Consider the following 26049-nt stretch of genomic DNA (forward strand, 5'->3'; position numbering starts at 1 on the left):
TAACAAGCATCGGTACCCTGACAACACTGTCCGGAATGTAATTTACCGCACTGGCTACACCGCGGTACTGGGGGTCTCCTCTGGCTAAAATCTCCCTTGAACTGAAAATCGGAGGCCCTCGAACTCTGGCCTTGTCCCGACTGAAAAGAACGATCGGACCTCCTGTCTGAGAACCTGGGAGGCGCACTGGTCGCTAACTGACCTGAGTGCCTAGAGTGCGTCTGCCTCGGTCCCCCTCTATACTCGCTACTCGCTCCTATCGATCTAGCCCTCTTACCTTGTTTCCTATCATCGTCACGCTCACTCATTTGCTGTTGTTGTCGTTCCTCAAGATTTTTAGCGTGAGCCTGTATCCGGGAAATATCCATCCCATCTTGCAAAGAGGCAGTCAAACAATCTCTAAACAAGTGGGGTCCTAAACCACTCACAAATCTGTAGACTCTATCTCCCATGTCGTCCACCATAGTTGGAGCATATCTGGCCAACGAATTGAACTGCATACTATACTCTCGAGCACTCATGCTTCCTTGCTTTAAATTCAAGAACCTGTCCACTCTAGCTCGGCGGACCTCAGGCGGCAAGTAATGACGAATAAAGGCATCAACAAATTCTTTCCAAACGGGAGGTAGTGCATTCTCTCCTCTTGATATCATCCAATTTTTGTACCATAGCACCGCCACATCGCGGAGTCTATAAGAGGCCAAATCTACCGATTCGGTCTCAGAAGCATGCATAAGTTTCAGCGTCCTCAACATCTCATCAACAAAGCCTTGGGGGTCCTCATCCGGCTTCGACCCGAAAAATTCCGAAGGATTTAAAGTCAAGAAATCACGGGCTCTCGTACTGGTGGAACGGTCACTCGGGCTCGCATTCGGCCACTGTGCCTGGGCGGCAACCAATTGTGTTAGTAGGTGTATGGCCTCGGTCACTTGTTGACCCGAAGCAACTGGTAGAGGAATTGGGACTGAGGCTCCTCCCTGCTCTCCTACATTAGGCGAGGCCTCATTCTATGATTCACTTTCCTCTACATTCGCCGGAGGCTCCCTTTCTGCCCGCTTCTTCGTCGTAGCTTTGTCTTTCTGGGCAGCTGTAGCTTTTCCTTTCGGCGGCATTCTGAAATCACAACGCACTTTTAAGGAAGGATAAAATCCTATGCATGGCTCTATCGTACGATCTAGTAAAAAGAAACATGGTCATTTTCCTAAATGCCCTGTAGCCTCTAGTTTATTGATGTGGCGCGCAACACACCATAAACAAGACTCTACTAGACATGGCTCGTAGACACTTCCTAGGATGAACTGCTCTGATACCACTTCTGTCACGACCCAACTAGGGGCCGCGACGGGTACCCGGAGCTAGATCCCAAGCACCGCTCACTCTACTACTCATTTTACTCATTTATTTGCCAGTTTTACGCATGAAAGTATCGGAAACATAATTTGTATCAAAACATAAGTACTTTATATACATATGCCTCTCGGCCATCAAAATAATATATACATAATAATAGCATCTTTTGACACCACCTGACCCACACTACGTATCTACGAGCCTCTACTGTCATAATAAATACATAGACGGAACAAGACTCCGTCGTGCCCAAAATATATACCAAAGAGAAATCATAAGCACCTCCGAACAATGGAGTGCTCCCAACAGCTGACAGCTCCTAAGTATCTGGATCAAGCTCGCCTCCCTGTCTACCTGTGGGCATGAACACAGCGTCCAAAGAAGGGACGTCAGTACGAGTATTGTACTGAGTATGAGAGGCATGAACAATGAAGAAAGGCATCAATAATATAATGATAGCATCAATATAAAGCATATGGATCTGACCGATAATCATAAATGGAATAATGCATGATGTCTTACTCATACTTATCATCGCAACATGTATGCATCATATGCAAGCTGCCCGCCCATGTCGGAACGGTGTGATAATCAATAATATAAGCTCGCGTCCGGGGTACCATCTCATGCCGCCCACTAGTGGTGTATGCCCACGCTCGAAGGTCGTGGTGTATCCGTATCGCCGCCCGCCGAAGCGGTGTCTGCCCGGTCAACTAGGCCCGGTATGCAATGCTCATGCCATGCTTATCATAAAATAATCATAATAATGTACTCATTGTAAAATACTTATCTTATCATAGCACATGCGTAAGGTTTGAGAACAAATTTACTCTATCGGGGTGACATAAGGTCGTGACCCCCCGATTACTTTATGGAGCAATTACGGACATTCTGCCTCACCTTGAAAGGACTAGTACATGAGGTGAGTGTAGGCAAGGACTAACATCATCATCATCCTAGCATCATCATATCGTATAACTTATCTCATATAGGCATTTAACTTTTTAGAATGTAGAAGCTCATGGAAAGATGGTAATTTGGACTATAAGATTCATTCCATTGGAAAGAAAGGACTAGCCTCACATACCTTGCCGTTTAGCTAAGTTGTTGTCCACTTATTCTCCTTCGATACCACGTCGTCACCTTCATGAGAGAATTCGTATTACATTAGTTAATTAACTACAAGAACGGATCGCTAGTTCTAGGAAAAGTTGGGCAGTACTTCCTTCGTTTATACTACGTTTCCCATGTTCTATATCTACCCCCAACATTCACAATGCTATTCGCAATATCGCAATCAAAATCATCATTTATGCACCATTAACAAAATCCACCATTTTCCTCCAATTTTCCCATATTTCTCCCTATAGCTCACCTTAGTGCTTTCATGCATTTACTACTTGTTTCACATTATAAACATCATTTACATCATATTTGTACTCTCAACACTTCAACATTCATGATTCAATTCCACTATCATTCATTTATGTCACTATTCACTCAATAATGACCCATTCCTGTGTTCTTCTAAGTTTTAAGTATCTAAGCCTTCCAATGCCTTGAATCACGTGGTATAGTCATGAAACATACCTTAAATGATGATTGAACAGGCTTTGAGTTGAAATACTTCACTTAGCCAAAACCCTAGTTCCACCCTTTTAAGGATTTCTTGACTCAGATGATCCTTTGATGTGTTCTTACACTTGTTTTCATGAATTTAGTGGTGTTGATCTTGATGTTCCCTTTGATTCTCTTGAATTCTTATGGAGGAAATATTTGGAGAGTTCTAGAGCATTCTTGAGTTATATGGAAGAAAAATGAAACGAAGCCTAAGTTCCTTTTAAAAATCACAAAACTGATCTTTAATGAAAAATTGTCAGGATGAACAGTGGTCGTAAACCACAGTTTACGGACTGTATTGTGGTTTACGGTCCGTCCTCCACGATCGTTTTTAAGCATTTCAAAAACAGAAAGTTTGGCTAAGGGACATGGCAGTTTGCGACCGAGGTTTACGGTCCGTAAACCATTTTACGAGCCATCCTCCAAGTCATTTTTAGCCATTTCAACACTTTGACAGAACTTGAAATTTTTGGACAGTTGCAGGACGATTGCACTATACGGTCCGTAAATCACTTTACGGGCCGTATAGTGCCCTTTATGACCACTGAGCTGAAGATTTTCCGCAACCTTCTTATTTCCAAAAATTCATAATTAGCCATTCCCGACTTAGTAAAACATCATACACTCAAGCCCTTCATTGTTCTACTCATCACACAAGTATGGAGAAATTTCTGAGGTGTAACAAATTTCCTACATCATAGCTCTATCGCACGATTCTTATGAAGAAAGAAGGTCATTTATTCCTAAAATGTCCGCAGCTTCTTGTTTATAAGTGTGGCGCGCAACATACCCATAACCAAGACTCTACTGAACTGCTCTGATACCACTTTTGTCACGACCCGACTCGGGGCCACGACGAGCACCCGGTGCTATCCCACCCGGGCACCCTCTTATGCTTACATCTAGGTGAGCCGCATAATTATACATGCATTTCCATTCATTCGTCAACTAGTCCCATTTGGACAATAGTACATTTATATCATCATAGGCATCTATGCCACATCAATGTACATGGGCCAACGTGGCCGGCAAAATGATATACAAAACATAGGCCGACAAGGCCAAACACATCTACCCACACACATACATGTCTACGAGCCTGTAAGAGTATAACATATCACATTAGCGGGACAGGACCCCGCTATGCCCATAATTATATACACAAAAGAATGAGTACCCAAAAGATATGTCTCCGAAGGAAATGGCGCTCTCTATGTAATCTCCGAATAGGCAGCTATGGATCAAGTCTGTCTCCCTGTGCACCTGCGGGCATGACGCAACGTCCACAAACAAAAGGACGTCAGTATGAAGAATGTACTGAGTATGTAAAGCATGAGCAACATCAATAAATAAGCATCATGAACAACATATGAAATAGCATAGGAGGGGGAGACAATAATATCATCGTCATAGCACTTACCTGCCTTTCGTAGGACTTTCCATTTTTCATACGTATTTGTACACCTACGTCGTCATCTGTATTCCATAATAGTACTTGTACCATACTTGTGCTCATATTCGTATATATGTCCTTATTCGTATTCTTATACATAGTCTTATCATATACATAGCATTTACATAGCATACCCGACCTCATAGGATCGGTGTTTCATACATACTTGGCCAACCAAGGCTCAAGGTTACTCATACCTGGCCCTACCAAGGCTTCAGGGTTATCCGTACCGTCTGCAGAGGTGTGCGCGCGTTTCGTAATCGTATACATACTTTATACATATTCATATACATATATCCTACCCGGCGTTATAAGCTCGGGGTGTCATTATAGCCCTTCATAGGCACATGCAAGTATAATATCCCGTAGACACCTTTAGCATCATTATTATTATCATCGTCATCACTATCATCATCATTTTCGCTACATCTATATCTTATGCTTACTCGTCATATGGGGTGCGTAGTACAATCGTAGCACATATCGAGGATCGTGAGCTTATGAGCTCGGAGTGTCAATCATTTGAATACAACATACTCATATAGAGGATTTAAGAGTTTGGCCAAGGAACCATGCCTTATGAAGGAAGGGTTAGCCTTACATACCTTTTCGTCGGACTATTCTACACTTGCACGCTTCCTTCCAATGCTAGCGTCTATACCTTCATTAATATCATAACAATGGCCATTAGTCATTCACATTATCCCCATTATCTAGATTCCTTAATTTGCCTCTAATTCACCCATATTCATGGTCATAACATCCAACTTCGTCCATTCGTCTAAAGTGTCTAGTTCATGATCTTAGTACCATTTATAATGCATTCATATCACAACACAACAACATTCATGATTCAATTCAAACTATTCATCAAAATGTCAGTATTCATCATTCATGACCTACTTGACCATATTTTCTACAATTCATGTATTTCAACACTTCAATACCTTAAACATCATGTAAAAATCATGAATCTTACCTTAGAAGTTGTAGGAACAAGCTTTGGTTAATAATACTCCACTTTGAGCAAAACCCTAGTTTTTCTCCATTTGGATTTCTTGACCTAGATGATCTTTGATGATGTTCTTAGTCTTGATTCACCTTGTTTTATGTTGTTGATCCTCAAATATCGTTGAAAACTTGTATAATAAATGTAGAGAGAGGTTTTAGAGAGAAGTGGTGTAATGTTGTAATGAAATAAAACAAGTGTTGGTCCCTTTATTTAATGACTTGCAAAATCTGTGCTGAGGTGAACAGTGGTCATCCATCATGGTTTACGGCCCGTATTGCAGTTTACGGACCGTCCCTCGCGATTGTCTTTAACCATTTCCAGAACCAGAAGCTTTGGCTGCTTGCATGGTGATTTACGACCATGGTTTACGGGCCGTAAATCACTTTACGGGTCCGTCCTCCGGGTCGTATTTTACCATTTCTCGGCTGGCAAAAAAGTTGAAGCCTTGCATGGCAGTTTACGACCTCCTAGTTTATGGACCGTATACCAGTTTACGGTCCGTCCTAGCACTTTACGACCACTGGGCAGTTGCAATTCTGCAACTTCCCATATTTCTTAGACTTCTCATTTTAATCACCCACGTCCATGCACATGCATTGCTCACCTTTTATCTCATCTTAATTTAGCCAACTTTCCCATCTCACATCGGATACCTTCTGTTATATCCCGTGTTTTCACACCTTTGGAAAATTGGAAATAATTTGGACTTGTATGAAATAAGGTCATAATTGAATTTATGTAACCCTTGAGTTGTTATGAAAGAATATTAATATGGAAGTGTCGAGGAACGCTAAGGGAAAATTTGGGATTTCGAAAATTAGTTTCGGGAATTACAAAACGGGAATTATAATCCATTGGGCCCAAATAATTGAAAGAAAAATTTGGGCCCAACTCAAATGGGGTGGCCGGCCAACATACTTGGCCCAAACCCAAGTCACATGGCAACCATGTGACAATTTAATTAAGGGGCTATTATATACATTGAAAGTTCAAGAAAAATTTAGAAGACAAGAAAAACAAAACAAGAGAGGAGAAAGAGAAGAGGGTTTCGGGTTTGGAGTGCAAAAATAAGCCTAAAAAATCTTGCTTCAAAAATTCATATTTTGTGGTTTTCCTACTAATTTGGGTAGCCTCTTCAACTTGGTGTAGTTGTCTTGGATGAAGAAGCACTTGGTTCCTCAATTTGATCACTAGTTCAAGTAAAGAAGACTAGAGAAAAAGGTAAGGATTCATTCCTTTTTATTGTGTTATGAAGTTTTGTTTGTGTTGTAGTATGTGAGAATGAGTTGTTTGTGCGGAAAAATAGAAGTTTACCGAGTGGATATGTATATAGGCATGTGGCCGTGTATATATATGTATGTGTATAATTGTAAGGTGTTGAATTTATATCATATTCTAGTTGTGGATGGGATGAAATGCATCTTGGAAATGGAAATTGAATGAATTGGATAGTAGTTGGTAGTGGGGTGTTTGACCGTGTGGTATGGGGTGTGTGGAATGGAAATGGATTAAGTTCGTCTAGTGTGTTAATTGTGTTATTGTGATTCTTGCAATGTAAATGAAAGTAAAACGATATGAGTTTGCTTTGAAATGGAATGTAGAAAACTTATGTCGTTTAAGTATGATTTTACGACATTATGAAAATGAAGTTATTAGGTTGCAAATTATGATGAGTATTGATGAAGTTGGAAGCTAGAAACATATTATGAATATGTATGCCAAAGATTAGAAGTTTTGAATGAGCTACGACTTTGGCGGAAAGTTTGTATATTATGTATATCGTGGGTATAATTTAAGGAAACCATATGAAACGCTTCTAAACTATGTTGGGATGGTCTAGTTTGGTAATGCATGTGAAATCATTGAAATTGGTTGGAAATTGAAGTTGAAATGAAGGTTATGGCATTATGTCGGCAAGTAGAACTAGTTGTGCCATATTGTGTTTCTAGTGTTTGTTGTTTATGTTGATGTTGTTGTTTGGGTTGTTGTTGATGATTGTGAGCCGAGTTGAATTCTCGGGGGTGCTATAAGTATAGGGGAAGTGCTGCCGAAATTTCGGTAGACAAATAAGAGTTGAATTGAATTTGTAGCATCTATAACTTACAATTGGTAAACTTGACCATTTGCAGATTTTTGACGAAACGGGAAGTGAGTTTGGAAAGGCGTAAGGAGCTTGAAAGGTATGTAAAGCTACCCCGATCCCTCTTTTGGCATGTCTAAGTGTTTTAGGATCGGATTCGGGCCTCAAAAGACCTTCTCGGCCATCGGAATCCGCAAGAGAAAATCTCAGTTTTTCCTTCAGTAGAATTGAACCATTTTGATATGCTTTTCCTGAAAATATGCAGACTTTCTCTAAACTCCTTGAAAAGCTATAGAATGTCCGTAGAACCTTTATAGGTGACCCCATAAGCTTAAAGGGCGTAATTTGAGCCCACCGCCTTGCTTGTTCCGAGGTGGGCCCGCTATTCCCGGTTTTGCCCTTAATGTACTAAAGCCCCCTTTTTGAACGATTTTTGAAAGAAACGTTTCGACTACCCTTCTAATTACCTAACTAATATGGTTTTAAATATTCAATTAAGTCTGATAAATTGTTTTGATACTCGAAACTCATTTACTATGATTCCTTCCGACTTCATCGGATCGGTTTGTCTTTGATATGCCTCATCGAGTCTATGGAAACATTTATGATATTTTACTTGCATTAGTTTCTCACGACTCTATTCGTGGATACCCCAATGTTTCCCACACTGAGCCCGGGCCAGGATATGTTGTCAAGCGTAATCCCCTGCATTGTTCGCCGTGCCTCGATGTGAGGGGGCAGGTATATGCGTACATGGGTTTGTGGAGTATGTTGTGCCATGTACGTTTGTTCTAATATGATTTACTATGGCCATCTGATATGACATATTATGTTACGGGGTTATGCCCCTATTCTGATTCTTCTGTGTTGTGGCACCAGCGTCGGGAGGGTGGCCACGTTCTGTACACACTCTGCATGTTTTGGAAATATGTATCTGATACTTTGGATTTTCCGTTTACTTTCTGTATGTTCTGCACCAGTTATGATTTTGTTTCTGCAGCTCAGGCTTTACATATTCAGTACATATTTCGTACTGACCCCCTTTCTTCGGGGGCTGCGTTTTCATGCCGCGCAGGTACCGACGACAGGTTTGCTGATCCGTCTGCTTAGGATCTCATTCTGCTATTCTTGGGGCGCTCTTTTATTCAGAGCCATCTTTTGGTATAGTCTGTCACTTCTATATATGTATATTCTCGTTCATGGGTACGGCGGGGCCCTGTCCCGTCATATGATTCTGTCAGTTTGTTAGAGGTCTGTGGACATGTTGTGGGTCGGGATCTTTCTGTACAGTTGGGCGCTTATGTTGTGTTTGGGCAATCCCATTCGCCGCGGCGGCCGGTCCGCATATATTTAGATGTTGCTTTGTTGGCCCTGTGTGGCCTTTGTTGGTATTTTCTGCGTGCAAGATATATGGGATAGTCCGTAAAACAAAGGAAACTCTGCCGAAATTTTTCTAAAAATTACATAAATTTGAAATAAAGTCTTGTCGGCTTCTGCCATAAGAGAATGCGTTTGAGTGCCCAGATCGGGCACTAGTCATGGCCTACGGGGTTGGGTCGTGACACCTTCGAAATCTCACCTAAGGTCATCAAACGTCGTTTCTTGCTCATGAACATCATGTACTCATACTTATCACTAGTTCGTTCACTTACGTACCAACGAAAATTTTTTCCGAGGTGTAACAGTGTTGTCATACCAGGTGCTACAACCCACTCACCTTAACTCCACTATCATCCCAAGCACCATTTCCCTACCAACCGCAAAAAATAACCACAGAGCTAAAAGCCACCCCGCACACCCAACATTATCTTTCCATACCCCTGTCACACCAAGCTCCTTTTCCCCAGATCAGCAGGAGTTTGATTATTATGAGGAGATGGAAAAGGCTTAGAGAGCCGACCAAGACAAGCGCGACAAAGAAATAGAGCGCAAGATGGATGAAATACTGGAACAGTCCACGAGAGCTACCCGCAAGGAAATAAGCTTGAGCTACGATGAAAACGTTTCCCATAGACCTAGCACAAAACCAAAAAGGAAAGAAGAGCTCCAATCTCCCGTCGAAGTCTATCAATCACCACCACCAAATTCCTACCTATCCACACCATAGAACCCAGTGCCGTTTATTACGCACAACCTAATTTCATAGCACCACAAAACTACCAAGCTCCGCAAACAACCTTTCAAACACCACCATTGAACTACCAAGCTCTACATCCAAATTATCAAGTTCCCACACCTTCCTATAGAGCCGCAAAAAATAACTCGCCAACAAATTACTAAAACCATCCACCACCAAATGCCTTCAATTTGCCATGCCTTAACTTGGAAAAGAAGCCTGCCCGTGTGTTTACCCCACTGCTAGAAACACGAACTAAACTATTCGAGAGATTAAACACTGCAAGAATTATCCAAGCATTCCTATCAAAGGTCGTCAATCCTGGAAATAGATTCTTCCGAATGGATCAAACATGTACCCACCATTCAGGGGGAAACAGACACCGTACTGAAGATAGCAACATTCTAAAGCATAAGATACAAGATTTGATTGACAAAAAGGAGATCATTCTTCAGAATGTAACACCAAACGTGAATACTAATCCCTGCCTAATCATGGAAACAACACGATTCACATGATAGAAAAGGAAGAATATTGTCCTGTACGCAAGACTTTAATTCGAGATCCAATTCAAGCCGTGGAGCAAACAGTGGCCTCACACATAATACAAGAGCGTCTGCGGCTTAGAGTGCTAATCCCCGCGCCAATCACAGTGTCGGTATCTCAAGAGGTAATAGTAGAACCAAGAAAGGAATTCATTGTGCAAGTGGCAGTTGCCTATGGAATGATGCAGTCTGGGAGGTGTTATACTCCTGAAAAATTGACCCAAGGAGCGCAAGGAAAAGAAGGGAACAAAAAAAGGCCTATTACCGAAGGTGATGCCGAAGACTTCTGGTTCCGGATGCAGCCCAAAGAATACTCTATTGTGGAACATATCAAGAAAACACCAACTTAGATATTTGTACTAGTATTATTGCTCAGCTCACCTCAACCATATCCCCACAGGAACAAGCAGTGAAAATCTGGCCGAGATGGTCGCATATGTCAAGGGAGAATATCAAATCTATTTCGCCAGTGAAAAGCTGCCCAGGAAAGGCACAACGCACAATAAGACACTACATATCACCGCCATGTGCCGAAACAAAGTTGTAACCCAAGTTTTAATAGAAAACGGGGTTGGTCTCAACATTTTCCCTGAATCTACTCTCAGCTAATTGGGTTATGATTACGGGAAGATTCACCGAAGCCGTATGAATGTAAGAGTGTTTGATGGAGCTCAATGTGTCCCCGTCGGGGAAGTCGACCTTTGTATCCAAATGGGCTCGCTGAGTTCATCACCGAGTTCCAAGTCATGGAGATAGTTGCTAACTACAAATTCTTATTGGGAAGACCGTGGATTCACATAGTAGGAGCCATACCATCCTCAATTTATCAGGCTATAAAGCTTGTATGGGATAGCCATGAGGTCATAATTCACGGAGAGGGTAGTAACTATAACTACCCAAACAACTCGGTGCCAGTCATCGAAGAAACTCCCAAGGGAATAGATCTCCACGTGGTGGAACTAGTAGGGGATGCCCATAAAGAAGTTTCAACACAAGTACCCATGCCCGTAGTCTACAAAATGATTGCCTCAACTATGCTTCAGAATAGGTTTGAACCCGGATGAGGTATAGGAAGGGACCTACATGGCATCACGGAGCCTATCCCCATTTTTCAAAGATAATTTCCATTTCGGTTTAGGGTATGCTCCAAATGATGACGAGATATCTGAAGCCATTAGAAAGAAAAAAGGCCCTGCGAAGCTGCGCAAGCCGATTCCAAATCTGTACCAGTTATTCCCAGTGAGAATGCCTATGCCGAATGATGGAAGCATAGAATTAGGGTTAGGGATACTATTCCAAGAGGAAGACTGCCTAGTGATATTGGAAGAATGCATTGAAGCGCCTACCATCCGCGATGCTGATCTGGATGAGCAATTATCCACCTGGACCCCTAGCCTGCTCTTGGCTCTTCGGTAGAGAAATGATGAATTTATGTTTCAAAATCAGCAAGAATCGGTCGACGCCCGATTACTTACCATTTGCACTTTTAATTACCTCGTAATGTTTTTCAAAAAATGGAAATGACTCAATGTTGATCCGAGTCAGGACAACAGTCTGTATTTATTTTCAGTTGAAGTTAATGAAGCCTCGAATTAAGGAAAAAATAACCTTTTATTTACTTATGTAGATGTTTCATACTAACCATGCTTTGGCTTGCTTTTTCAGTAATAAGAATAATAAAACAACCTTAAATGTCATGACATGTCGCAAAATGAGTGAGTCAAGGGACGTAGGTGAAGAGGAATACGAAGAGTAAGATGAGGACACGATGTTACCTAAGGGTCTCGTAAAGGAGGTAGAAGAGTTTGAGAATAAGGAAAAGACAAACTTAGATGAAACAGAAGCGATCAATCTGGGAGATGAGGAAACAATAAAAGAAACTAGGACAAGTGCGCATTTGGAAGCACCTCAAAAGGAAGAGGTAATAAACCTGTTAAGAGAATATATGGACATTTTCACATGGTCGTATGCTGACATGCCGGGTTTAAGCACCAACATAGTGGCCCATAGACTACCCATCAATGCGGGTTTTGCTCCGGTCAAGTAGAAAACTAGGCAGTTCAAACTAGATCTTAGTATTCTCATCAAGGATGAAGTGGAAAAACATATTAAGTCCGTAGTAGTGGAAGTAACTTCGTACCCGACCTGGTTGGCCAACATAGTGCCGGTACCTAAGAAAGACGGAAAGATCTGAATATGCATGGACTACCAAGATCTCAATCGGGCTACTCCTACGGACAATTTCCCACTCTGAAAAATCCACATACTCACTGATAACTGCGCAAAACACGAGTTACAATCATTCGTGGATTGGTTCGCAGGATATCATCAAATCTTGATGAGCAAAGAGGATGCTGAAAAGACAGCCTTCATCACTCCATGAGGAGTGTGTCACTACAGAGTAATGTCGTTCGGCCTCAAGAACGCGCTTACATGAGGGTTATGACCATTATACATGGACGATTTCATCAACAAGTTGAGACAAAGCTCGAAGCATACTAAACATTTACGGAAGTTCTTGGACAGACTCCAAATGTGCGTTTAGAGTACCCGCTGGAAAGCTGTTGGGATTCATAGTCAGCCAGAGGGGCATAGAGCCAGACCCATCAAAGATCAAAGCTAACCAAGAGCTACCCCCTCCAAAGACTAAAAAAGGGGTTATGAGCTTCGTAGGAAGGATAAATTACATTGGACAGTTCATAGCCCAGTCCACCATCATTATGGAACCAATACTCAAGCTGCTAAAGAAGGATTCACTAACAAAAAGGGCTGAAGAGTGTCAAAAAGCATTTGATAACATACTGAAATACTTGTCCAATCCATCGATCTTGGTACCTCCTAGGCCTGGGAGCCCATTGTTGCTATACTTGTCATTATCAGACAATGCTTTTGGATGCGTGTTAGGATAACACGACAAAACAGGCAAGAAGGAGCGCGCAATTTACTATTTGAGCAAGCAGTTCACCGCTTGCGAGGCATGAAACACGCTGGTGAAAAAGATGTGTTGTGCCTTGACAAGGGTAGCCCAAAATCTGAGGCATTACCTATAATCATATACTACTCACCTCATATCCAAGATGGATCCACTTTAAATACATCTTTTGCCAACCCATGCCTATCGGGAAGTTGGCCAAATGGAGCGAATTTGACATTGTATACCTAGAAAAAACGGCGGTCAAAGGACAAGCATTGGCCGACTTAATGCTTGAAAGCCCAGTCGATGAAGATTTCAATCCATTTCAAACCCATTTTCCAGACGAGGGAGTACTGACAATAGAAGAAGACATAGCCGAGCCCTATCCAGGATGGGGATCATTCTTCAACGGTGCAGTTAATTACAATGGTTTAGGAATCAAAGCAGTCATGGTATCAGTGTCATGACCCGAACATGACCCTGGACGTCATAGGCATCCGATACTATGGATAACACCAGAAGCACCTTATGAATAGATATGCATCAGGTTCCTTTTAATAAACCTTCATCAAATACTTCAACAAGTTATAAATATCCAGTAAACGCATAATCACCATTATATAATAAAATCAGTGGAAGTCTAATATAAATGTATCGTCAAGAAACGTAGCAACACCTAAAGAATCAACAATGACTTCAATGACTACCCACAATAATAATGTCTATCTATGGAGCTTCTATGATAATGAATAAACGTCTATCTCATTGGGACGCATCTCGGAAACTAAAATACGTAAAGTAAAGATAGAATGACGCCCCACGAATAATCATGTGGGCTCACCGAATAGTCTTGAAAGCAGCAAGTTTTCCTAAGTCGTAGGCGTATCACGAATTTGCTCCTCTACGTTGCCTAAGACACCATAAAAAATAACAATGGTATGCCTGAGTACTGTGTACTCAGTGAGTGTCTCCGGGACAATAGATAATGTGAAATAATATAATATAAAGCAGTGAAAAAATCTAAGTAGTTTGAAATGCAGAGATAAAAACGATTCACCAAACTTACAAAAACCATTATTAGAAACGATTAAGAGAGAGTTAAATCACTATCAATCCATTATGCCATTTGTCAAGATTAAATCCTCTATTTATGAACTTAAGATCAACATCAAGTCACTCACGAACAATCACAGCTATGCCAATACAGGACAAATCAATGAAATGAAGGGATGACCATTAAGGTTCCCTAAAACAGCCTAGAAGCACAACATCGGGGTTGTCACCCTCGATGGCAATCCTTCCTCCTAAATAACTAGGCAAAACCATATAAGAGTTATGAACCCTTGATGGCCACTCTTCCTCCCGAATGGATAGGCAAACCACACTAGGATCCATAGTGACTACCCTTCCTCCCGAGTAGCTAGGCCCAGTACAAACAATAAAAACCATGGTAAAATAGCTGAATCACAATCATAGCATAGAAGCCGAATCACTCATTATGGTTGTGTTCATCATCCTGCTAGTAGGAGTACATCAAATCATTTATGGGTTTAGAAACCATGTTCAAGTCAATTAAGTCTCAATTTCAACACAATTCGTTCCTAGGGCGAAACACATGAAATACTCAAGCTTTCCGAAATATGGTTTAAACATCCCTCATGGGGTAATTCATGTTCAAATATCAAGCTTTGTAAATTAGTTTCAATAACCCTTTGATAATGAAATCACGTATACATATATATAATATTATACACATAAGGTTTTATGAGGGCATGTCCCTCACGCACATGAAACCTTGCGAAGAAACCATTTCCTTTAAAGGTTAAAAAGTATGTTCGAAAAAGAGACATACCTCAATTCCTGCTATAACGTTACCAAACGGGTTTTTCGAGGTTCAACAATAAATCTACAATTGATTTAGATGAGAAAGATTAGAACTTTAATCCAATTCCACCCATCTACCCCCTTTATCGAAAAACTAGGGTTTTCATGTCTAGAACGTGTTGTTGAACACCTCATGAGTCCTTCATGGATTGTAATCCCATAGGATAACCTACACTATCCTAAATCCTTTCAATAACATCAGAAAAGTAAAGGTCATACCTCTTTGAAGGAATTTCAACATCTCCAAATGCCCCTTTTTTCTTCTCTTTCTTGGGTTTCAAGAATCTAGGATTTTTGGAAAATGAACTAGTGTGAATTCTTGTTACTTTGATATAGTTTAATCATTAGATGATTAGGAGCTCACCTTGTAAGGTTTGGATAAGTTCTAGGGTCTTTTATCCTCAAAAAGTCTGTCAAGAATGAAGTGGCTTTGGAAATTTCAAGAAAACCACGTTCTTATACAAAGTTTTCACGGTTGAGTATGCGATCGCATCTAGATTTTTTGGCCGCATACGGGCAGCATTCTGAATGAAAATTCACTCCAAAAAATTTCAAAATTTGGCAAAACTATGACCAATATGGGACGTCGCATCCTGAGTTTGCAGCGTCGCATTCTGAGTTTGAGGTCGCATCTTAGCCGGCGTCCCAGACAGGCTTTAGTTAAATGGGCATAACATTTTTCTCACAACTCCATTTATGCTCCACTTTATATAGTTGGAAAGGTATTTCAATGATCTACAACTTCTATTAGACGAATATTTCCCAAACTATCAACGAATTGTCAAGAAAATGACCTACAAGTCAGCCCTGCTGAAACTTATGCGAGTTTGAGAACTCTTATGAACTCCACTACTTGGTCTTGATCTTAAATCAACTATTTCCATCCAAAATCATCTTGATAGGAATTAATATGCCTAAAATGTCACAGTAATTCTTATTTAATACATTCACACCTAACCCGGATTCACTGAGTGTTACATTATCCCTCCCTCAGGATCATTCGCCCCCCAAATGAAAGTCATAGCCTAAGATCTTCACTAAGCCTCAAACTTCTAAAAATTTCTAGAGTTGGAAAGACAAACTATCCCTTAAAGACCGCATAACTACTAACTACCTAAAGAAATGATGTGATCCGTCCAAGGATTCCCCACAACCATATTAACTGAGGCAGAACACAAATAGAAGTGATTCACACTTCTAAGCTATACCTTCGCAAGGACCCAATAATCGAAAGGTTTAGCACATACCTGTTATAGGAAATAGGTGGGGGTATCTCTTCTTCATGTCCTCCTCTGCTTCCCAAGTTGCTTCTTTAGTATTATGATTTCGCCACAGGACTTTAACTGAAGCTACATCTTTTGTTCTCTACCTCCTAACATGTCGATCCAAAATCTGCACCGGTTCTATTTCATAAGAAAACCCTTCGTCGATAATCTCTTCATGATTCAAGACATGAGAAGGATCAGGTTTATACAACCTCACCATCGAAATGTGAAACATAGGATGCACCATGGCCATCTCAGATGGTAATTTCAACTCATAAGCCACCTTCCTAATTCTCCTAACAATCTCATAAGGGCTAATGAAACAAGGACTAAGTGTGCCCTTTCTACCAAACCGCATTACTCCCTTCATCGACGACACTTTCAAGAATACCTTGTCACCAACAAAAAACTCTAGCTCATGATGCCTCATGTCCGTATAAGACTTCTGTCGACTATAAACTGTCTTGAATCATTGCACAATGAGGTTAAATTTCTTTATTGACTGAGTCAGGACCCAACAATTCTACTTCGGTGGGTTCAAACCAACCAATTAGAGATCCACAATGCCTCCCATAAAGTGCTTCATATGGAGCCATCTTGATACTTGTTTGATAACTATTGTTGTATGCGAATTCCACAAGAGGTAGATGTTCATCCCAATTACCTCCAAAATCAATTGCACAATATTACAACATATCTTCGAGAGTTTGTATAATTCTCTCTACCTGCCCGTCTGTCTGAGGATGAAAGGCAGTGCTCAAATTTACTCGAGTTCCCAAACTTTCTTGGAACGACTTCTAGAAATGAGCAGGGAATCGAGTACCTCTGTCAGATATGATAGATGTCGGAATCCCATGTAATCTAATGATCTCTTTCAAATATAACTTTGCGTAATATGCCGCAGTATCAGTTGTCTTCACAGGATGGAAATGAGCAGACTTGGTGAGTCTATCCACGATCAGCGAAATAGAATCGAGCTTGGTCTTTGTGCGGGTTAACCCACGACAAAGTCCATATTGATCATCTCCCACTTCTATTGGGGAATCTCAATGTTTTGAGCCAATCCGCTAGGCCTTTAGTGTTCGGCCTTCACCTACTGACAGTTCAAACACTTAGCGGCAAAATTACATATATCTACCTTTATACTCTTCCACCAATAGTGTTGTTTCATATCTTTATACATCTTGGTGGATCCCGAATGCACGGAATATTTGGAACTATGCGCTTCAACCATCTATTCTTGCCGAAGGCCATCAGCATCAGGGACACATAAGCATCGTTGCAATCGCAGAACATCATTATCTGCACCCACAGTGAATAAAGTGTTCTCACCCTTTCCCACTAGCTCCCCATTTTCAGTTTCATCGAGTCGGACCCCAAAACTAGCAAGTCTTCGAATTTCCCTGCCTATCGGCATATCCTGAGCATGTAAATATGCTAATGTGCCCTTAGATTTTCAGCTCAAAGCATCAGTAACAACATTCGCTTTACAAGGGTGATACAAGATGTTCAAGTCGTAATCTTTCAACAACTCTAACCACCTTCTCTGTCTGAGATTCAACTCTCGCTGCTTGAAGATATATTGCAAACTCTTGTGATAAGTGAAGACATCACAGTGCACACCACAAAAGTAGTGACGCCAAATCTCTAAAGCGAAGACCACAACAACCAATTCCAAATCATGAGTCGGATAATTCTTCCCATGCTTCTTCAACTGTCGCGAAGCATAGGCGATCACCCTACCATTCTTCATCAATGCATAACCCAAACTAATTCTGGAAACATCACAATAAACTACATAGCCACAAAACCCTTAAGGTAGAGTCAAAACAGGAGCTGAAGTCAGATCTCTCCTTAAGCTCTTGAGAGCTCTTTTCACAAGCTTCAGACCATTGGAATTTAGCAGCCTTCTGAGTCAATTTCGTTAGTGGTGCAGCTATAGATGAGAAATCTTCCACAAACTTCCGATAGTAATTTGCCAAATCCATGAAGCTACGAATATCTGTTGCACTTGTAGGCCTAGGCCAGTCCCTGACTGCCGAAATTTTCTGAGGGTCAACCTTAATACCTTCGCTGGACACCACATGGACGGAGAAATCCATGGAGTTAAGCCAGAACTCACAGTTAGAAAATCTTGCATAAAGCTTATTCTCCTCAAGCATTTTCAAAGTTATTCTCAAATTACCTACATGCTCTTCACGACTCTTCGAATATCACCAATAAACACAATAATGAAATGATCAAGGAAAGGCTTGAATACGCGATTCAGAAGGTCCATAAACGCAACAGGTGCATTAGTTAGACCAAAGGACATCAGCAGAAATTCAAAATGCCCATAACGAGTATGAAAGGCTATTTTTGGAATATCCTGTTCCATTTATTTTCAGCTGATGATACCCAGACCACAAGTCAATCTTTGAAAAGAACTTAGCACCCGGAAGTTGGTCGAACAAGTCATCTATCCTAGGCAAATAATACTTATTCTTAATGGTCACCTTATTAAGCTGATGATAATCAACACACATTCTAAGAGAACAATCTTTCTTCCTGACAAACAGGACCGGAGCACCCCAAGGTGAGGTACTTGTTCGAATAAAACCTTTATCCAACAAATCCTTCCATTGGTCTTTCAATTCACATAGCTCTGCCGGGGCCATACAATACGGTAGAATAGAGATTGTTGAGTATCGGGAATGACATCAATCCCAAAATCAATAACTCTATCAGGTGGGACACCAGGAAGGTCTTCTGGAAATACTTCGGGAAATTCATTAACTATAGGAACCGACTTAAATTCGGGTACTACGGCCTGAGTGTCGTTGACCGTAACTAGATGATAAATACACCATTTTGAGATCATTTTATAAGCCTTAAGATAATAAATAAACCTACCTCGAGGCTTAGCAATTTCACCTTGCCACATAATAACTGGTTCATTAGGGAATTCAAAACGAACTAATTTATGCCGGTAATCCACATTTGTATAACACTCAGACAGCCAATCCATCCCCATAATCATCTCAAAATCTACCATTTCTAGTTTGAACAGGTCAGCTATAGTCTCAAGATCTTTAATTACAACTACGTAGTTTCTATAAACTATAGAAGCAACAACGGGAACACTAGCAGAGGTATCCACAGAAAAAGGTTCTAACAATAGTTCGGGCTCAACCCCAAAATCAAGAGCAAAATATGGTGTTACATAAGAGAGATTTGAACCCGGATCAATCAACGAATCCTCATCAAAAGAGAAAATAGTTAGAATACCTATGACCACAGCATCCGAGGCTTCAGCTGCCGCCCTACGAGTCAAACCATAAAATCGGGCTTGTCCCCCATTAGCGGTTTTACCAACCGCTTTACCAGTCCCATTACCACTAGCATTAGGAACATTATAAGTATTACCAGCAGGTGGATTCCTAGCAGCAACAGGAGCAGATGGATTGTTTCCTTGGCCAGAAGAGTTAGTCATTTCACGTAGCCACTTCCTACATTCTTCTTGATATGACCCCTTATACCACAATGATAACAAAAAAGACCCTTCCAACCAGATGAATGTCAGTTGTTACCTTACGAACATCTGTTTTGGTTGTTGTTTCTCTGACCCTATCTAACAGATGGAACACTGGCACTAGAATAAGCACCAGACTGAGCAGGTGCAGAATACCCTTTCCTCTACCATCTATTATGCGAGCCACTGAAACCACCCGTAGATCGGGCGTTCTTACTTTGTTCCCTTTCTAATTTCTCCTCACCCTTCTAATTCTCTTGTTGTTTAGCGAAAAGATGAAAATGTTCAAGTAGGAGGCATAGCAGCAGTATCACACGCAGAATTAATACGTGGTACCAAACCACCCACAAATCGGCTCAACTTGTGCTTTTCAGTCAGAATCATAAACATTTCATACCTTTCCAGACGAGTAAACTTCAAACTATACTCATGAACATACATAGTGCCCTGCTCAAGCCTCTCAAACTTAGTAGCCATAGAAAACCACTCCTTATCAGACAAGAATCTCTCCAGAAATACTTCTTCAAACTCAGCCCAAGTAGGAGCCGGAGCATTACATCAAAACTACCTTTGTCTAGCAACAAACATTAGCATAGCATGATGCCAACCAGTCCATACCCATAATTACGTCAAAATCTATCATCTCAAGTTCAATTAGATCATCCCTTGTCTGACGATCACCTATAATGACTACACAGTTCTGATATACTTGCCTCGCTATTATAGGATCGCCAACCGGAGTGAATACCTCGAAAGGTTTAATTGGCTCAGGTCTTACCCCAATACAATCAGCGATATACAGAGTAATATATGAGAAGGTAGAACCTGGATCAATCAGAGCATATATATCACGGGAAAATATAGTCAGGGTACCTGTGACAACATCTGTGGAAGACTCAAGATCCTGTCGCCCAGCTAAAGCATACACACGGGGCTGAATAGCACCTGAAGTAGATGCTCCCCCTCTACCTCTGCCTCTACCTGCTGTAGTCTGAGGAGTCTGTGCTGTCAGGCGTGCTGAAGAAGAACCCACTGCTGAACCTGTAGGCTGAGTCCCAGCTCTATCTCTCGCTGAGGGGAAATCTCTCATCATGTGACCAACTTGCCCGCAAGCATAACAAGCATCCGAACCCTGACGACACTGTCCGGAATGTAGTTTGCCACACTGGCTACACCGCGGTACTGGAGGTCTCCTCTGGCTAAAGTCTCCCCTAGACTGCGAATCTGAGGCCCTCGAACTCTGCCCCTGGCCTGACTGAAAAGAATGGTCAACCCTCCTATCTGAGAATCTAGGAGGTGCACTAGTCACTGACTGACCTGAGTGCCTAGAATATGTCTGTCTCGGTCCCCCTCGGTACTCACTGTTCTCCCTCATAGATCTAGCCCTGTTACCTTGTCTTCTGTCACCATCACGATCACTTCTCTGCTGTCGTTGTCGTTCCTCGAGGTTCTGAGCATGGGCCTGTATCCGGGAAATATCCATCCCGTCTTGCAAAGAGGCTGTCAGGCAATCTCTGAACAAGTGTGGTCCTAAACCACTCACAAATCTATAGACTCGGTCTCCCATGTCAGCCACCATAGTCGGAGCATACCGGGCCAATGTATTGAATTGCATACTATACTCTCGGGCACTCATGCTTTCCTGTTTCAAATTCAAGAACCTGTCCGCTCTAGCTCGGCGGACTTCAGGTGGCAAATAGTGACGAATAAAGGTGTTATGTCCCGTGTTTTCGCATAATTTGAAATCTTAAAAATAATTAAGACTTGTATGTTATAAGGCCATATCTTTGATTTTAGTTAATATGCCTATGTCGTTTATGAAAGTATTGGTGCAAAGACGCCGGGGAAGGCCGAGGGCAAAAATTTGGAATTTCGGAAATTACAAATGAAATCTCTAACGAATTGGGCCAAGAAAAATTGAAAGAAAATTGAAGCCCAAATGCTAAGGGTGGCCGGACAAGGAGCCAAGGCCCAAGCCCCACTTTAAGTGGTCATGTGAGTTCCATGTGACCATATGAGCAAGATATATTCATGCTCATCTTTTAGAATTTTCTAGAAAACCAAACAGAAAAAAAATTTGAAGAACACCTCAAAAGAGGCTCTCAGCCGAACCCTCCAAAACAAAAAACAAAAAAATTCTCTAGCCTTGCTTTGATCCTAAAAATCTTGTTCTTCTTGTAATTGTAGTAAGTTCAAGACGCTCCCCGACGGGATACAATTAGTTTAGCGAGAGAGCGACGTTTGCGGCAAGTCGGAATTTCAAGAAAAAGGTAAGATTTCTATGTTTTTATGTTATGGAATGGATATATATGCTATAGTGATTAGAGTTGCATGAAGATTATGGGATTGTGTTGTGTTGAGCATGGCCGTGTGTGTGTGTGAAGGGTGTGTTTGGCCGTGAGCCATGTGGTGTGGTAGGGGAGGTGAATTTGATTTTGTTTAGTTTGTTAGTTGCGTCGTTGTGGCATTTATGACGTAAATGAACGTTTAGCGAGTCGAATTGGCATTGAAGATGGTTGCGGGTTTTTATGGGAAATTATATGATTTTTGTATATTCTTATATAATTGTGGAAGCAAGACTTAAAATGCGGATTATGGTTGTTGTTAATAAATTTGAAAGGAAATAATGCGAGTTAGTATGTTCGTCGTAGTTGTGGACGTTTTGAATAGAATATGGAAAGTAGCGGATTGCTTAAATTCATGTATATCGCTTGGGATATTATTGGAATGTGTTTGAATAACTTTGAATGAGTAAAAGAATATGATAATGTTGATATTGGTTTGATGTTGTGAAGTTTGGATGAAAGTTGTTGAATTATGTAGAAAGAAAGAATATTGACGTTAGAGTGATTTTGTTATGACTTGTGATGTTTGTGATATTGTGGGTTGTTGTTGTTGTTGTAAATGGAGCCGAACTAAGTCTCGGGGTGTTATATATATAGTGGAAATGCTGCCAAAATTTCGGTAGACAAAAATGAGGTTAAGTGAATTCTTAAGCCTTGAAATCCCTAATTGGCAACTTTGACCATTTGCAGATTCTGAGCGAAACGGGACTTGAGGTTTGGGCGAGCGTAAGACGCATATAAGGTATGTAAGGCTACCCATTCCTTCTTTTGGCATGTCTTAGGTATACTAGGTCGATATTGGAGCCCCGAGGGTAATTCTATTCCTAGAAATCCGAATTGGGAATTTAGTATTATTCATTCAATTGAATTGAATTATAAAACTCATATTATATTGAAAAGTGATCTAATGTCCGAAACGTTTATAAACGTAATCAAGTTGCCTCGAGACTTCCATGTATGATTCCACAGACCCCAAATGTCTGTGATTCATGTCCGCCACCTCGACTTGACCCGCGGTGGGCCCGCTAGCATCGAGACTTCTTTGTTTGCTCTATTATGCCCATTCTTGAATAATGTCGGCAAAACACTTTTGGTTATGAATTTGGCTATCATAAAATAATGTTTTCACTGCCACGATATTCTAAACTATATTTTGAACCATAAATACTATGTTGGAAATACTTTTGTGAAACGAACCCCGTATTGACTAGTTATTCGAACTATTTGATTAATGAGTTAGCATATGATATTATTAAGTTTCAAAAGGTGTTTTGACTTATAAGTTGTATTGTTTGCTCACGACTCCGCTCGTGCCCTTATTATGACTTCGTTCACCGGTTCCCGGGCCGGTTATGATTCGTGCGCGCTATGATACATTCGGCCGTATGCTGTGTTACGGTTCCCGAGACCTCGCCATAGGCCCGGGTTCCGTTTGGAGTTATGTTGTGATATGGCTGGTGATATGCTATGCTGATATGTGTGCTCGGGGATGTACGGAGATTTGAACCTTCCGTTGTTATGCTGTGTGTGGCACCAGCGTCGGAGTGGTGACCACGTTCCTGAGCTTTGCATGATTTTAATTGCATTATATATATATATATATGTTTGATGCAAATTTTGATATATCATTCAGTACTTTCCTTTGTATCTTGTTTGCTTTCAGTTGTGGCCTATATATTTCTGTACTCTATGCTTTACATACTCAGTACATCTTTCGTACTGACCCCCTTTCTTCGGCGGCTGCGTTTCATGCCCGCAGGTACAGACACAGGTGATCCATCACTGTAGGCTCCACTTTCTGCTATTTCGGAGTACTCCCTTTTGATCCGGAGTCCACTTTTGGTACATACATCTTTTGTTATGTATATATTTTTGTATATCTGACTATTTGGGTACGGCGGGGCCCTGTCCCGTCATATGATTTTATCGGTCTGTTTAGAGGTCTGTGGACATGTTTGTGGGTTGGCTCTTTCTGTACGGATGTGTGTATATGATGTGTTTGGGCGATCCCATTCGCCGCCGCGGCCGGTCCGCATATGTTTACATGTTGCCTTGTTGGCCGGTGTGGCCTTTGTTGGTATTTTCTTTGCGCAGGGTTATTTTGGATAGTCTGTAAAACAAAGGAAACTCTGCCGAAATTTTTCTGGAAATTATCTAAATTTAGAATACAGCCTTGACGGCTTCTGCTATATACTTGAATGCATATGATAGATGGGTTTGGGTGCCCAGATCGGGCACTAGTCACGGCCTACGGGGTTGGGTCGTGACAACAGTGGTATCAGAGCAGTCTGTCCTCGGAATGTCTACAGGCCGTGTCTCGTAGAGTCTTGTTTATCGGTGTGTTGTGCACCACATCTATAAACAGGAGGCTACAGGGCATTTAGGGTGTTACCTTTCTTTGGAATCTTAGATCGTGCGTTAGAGCTGTGCTACTAGGATGATTTTGATCTGATTCATTATTGTGTTTGCAGTGATGCCTCCGAAGAAGGCAACGGCGGCCCAGAATGGCAAGGCAGGGATTGCAGGCACTAGTCAGGCACAGCGAGTTACCCGGGCTCGTGTTTATGATTTGCCCGAGGTTGTGCCCCATTCAGAGGGATCCGCTACACCACCACCGGCGGAGCCTGGAGCAGGTACATCAGCAGCTCCAGGGGCCCGAGTACCCGCACCCGAGCCTCAAGCTCCTCAGACAGGGGCGGAGGACAGGACACTGAGAGAGGCTGTGCAGTTATTGACCACACTGGTAGCGGGGCAGGCTCGCAGACGCGGGCGGAGAGATGATGACGATGACGACAGGCGTGACAGCCTGAGGGTTCGAGAGTTCCTATTATGTGGCCCTCCAGAGTTTTTCGGGTCTAAGCCCGACGAGGACCCCCATGACTTTATTCGGGGGATGCGGCGCTCACTAGATTTGGTCAGAGCTTCAGAGACTGAGTCTGTTGAGTTGGCTTCGCATAGACTACGGGATGTTGCTGCTCACTGGTAGGAGTCCTGGGAGCTATCCAGGGGTGAGGGTGCTACCCCAGCCACTTGGGACGAGTTCGTGACTGCTTTCACTCACCACTTTTTGCCCCCAGAGTTACGGCGGGCGCGGGTTGACCGATTTTTGCATCTGCAGCAGAGGGGTCGGAGTGTCCGTGAGTATAATATGGAGTTTGATTCTTTGGCCCGGTATGCACCTGCCATTGTAGCAGATATGGCCGATCGGATGCACAGATACGTGATGGGGTTAGACCGTTATTTGATTGATGGCTGTATGGTGGTGGCATTACAGGCAGACATGGATATTGCCCGACTACAGGCTTATGCCCTGGGTATGGAGGACCGACATAGAGCTAATTATTACAGCAGAGATCGGGACAGGAGGCCGCCCAAGAGGGCCAGATCCACAGGTTATTCTGGGGATTCTCGAGGTGGACAGCCTCAGCAGCAGCAGTCAGGCAGACATCCTCCTCCGTCAGGCCGGGGTACACAGCCAGCCGGTAGGAGATTTGACAGTGCAGGACAGTCTGGGGCCGGTCAGAGCTCCAGAGCATCAGGGTCACAGATAGCCAGAGGTCCCAGCCAGCCCAGACCACCCAGGCCCCATTGTTCCCATTGCGGGAAATCGCACCCAAGAGAGTGTTATCGACTTACTGGAGCCTGTTTTTCATGCGGCGATCAGGGCCATATTATGCGAGATTGTCCGTTGGCGAGCGATTCCGGTAGTGTAGCTCAGCCGACGGGATCAGTCGCTGGTTTATCATCTGCTCCATCAGTTGCGCGCCCTGCGGGGCGAGGTATGCCGGCGGGACGCGGTCGAGGCCGTGGCAATGCTTCGGGTTCTAGCGGTCCCTCGAACTGCATATACGCATTGGCCAGCCGCCAGGATCAGGAGGCTTCGCCGAATGTCGTCACAGGTACATTAATGGTTTTCTCCAGATCTGTATATGCACTGATTGATCCTGGTTCTAC

At 42.2% G+C, this 26049-nt stretch overlaps 1 protein-coding gene across 1 annotated transcript; it reads right to left on the minus strand.

The window, feature by feature from the left end:
• Window positions 1-17473: 17473 nt before the first annotated feature.
• Window positions 17474-19711, minus strand: LOC132613503 (uncharacterized). The gene is made up of 4 exons (XM_060327548.1): window positions 19132-19711; window positions 18899-18987; window positions 18051-18443; window positions 17474-17659 (listed from the first exon to the last, which is right to left on the minus strand). Exons 1-4 carry the CDS (start codon window positions 19709-19711, stop codon window positions 17474-17476), a joined length of 1248 nt encoding a protein of 415 aa, XP_060183531.1.
• Window positions 19712-26049: the final 6338 nt, after the last annotated feature.

The sequence above is a fragment of the Lycium barbarum genome, chromosome 1 (genome assembly GCF_019175385.1).
Source record: "Lycium barbarum isolate Lr01 chromosome 1, ASM1917538v2, whole genome shotgun sequence".
NCBI classification, from domain to species: domain Eukaryota; kingdom Viridiplantae; phylum Streptophyta; class Magnoliopsida; order Solanales; family Solanaceae; genus Lycium; species Lycium barbarum.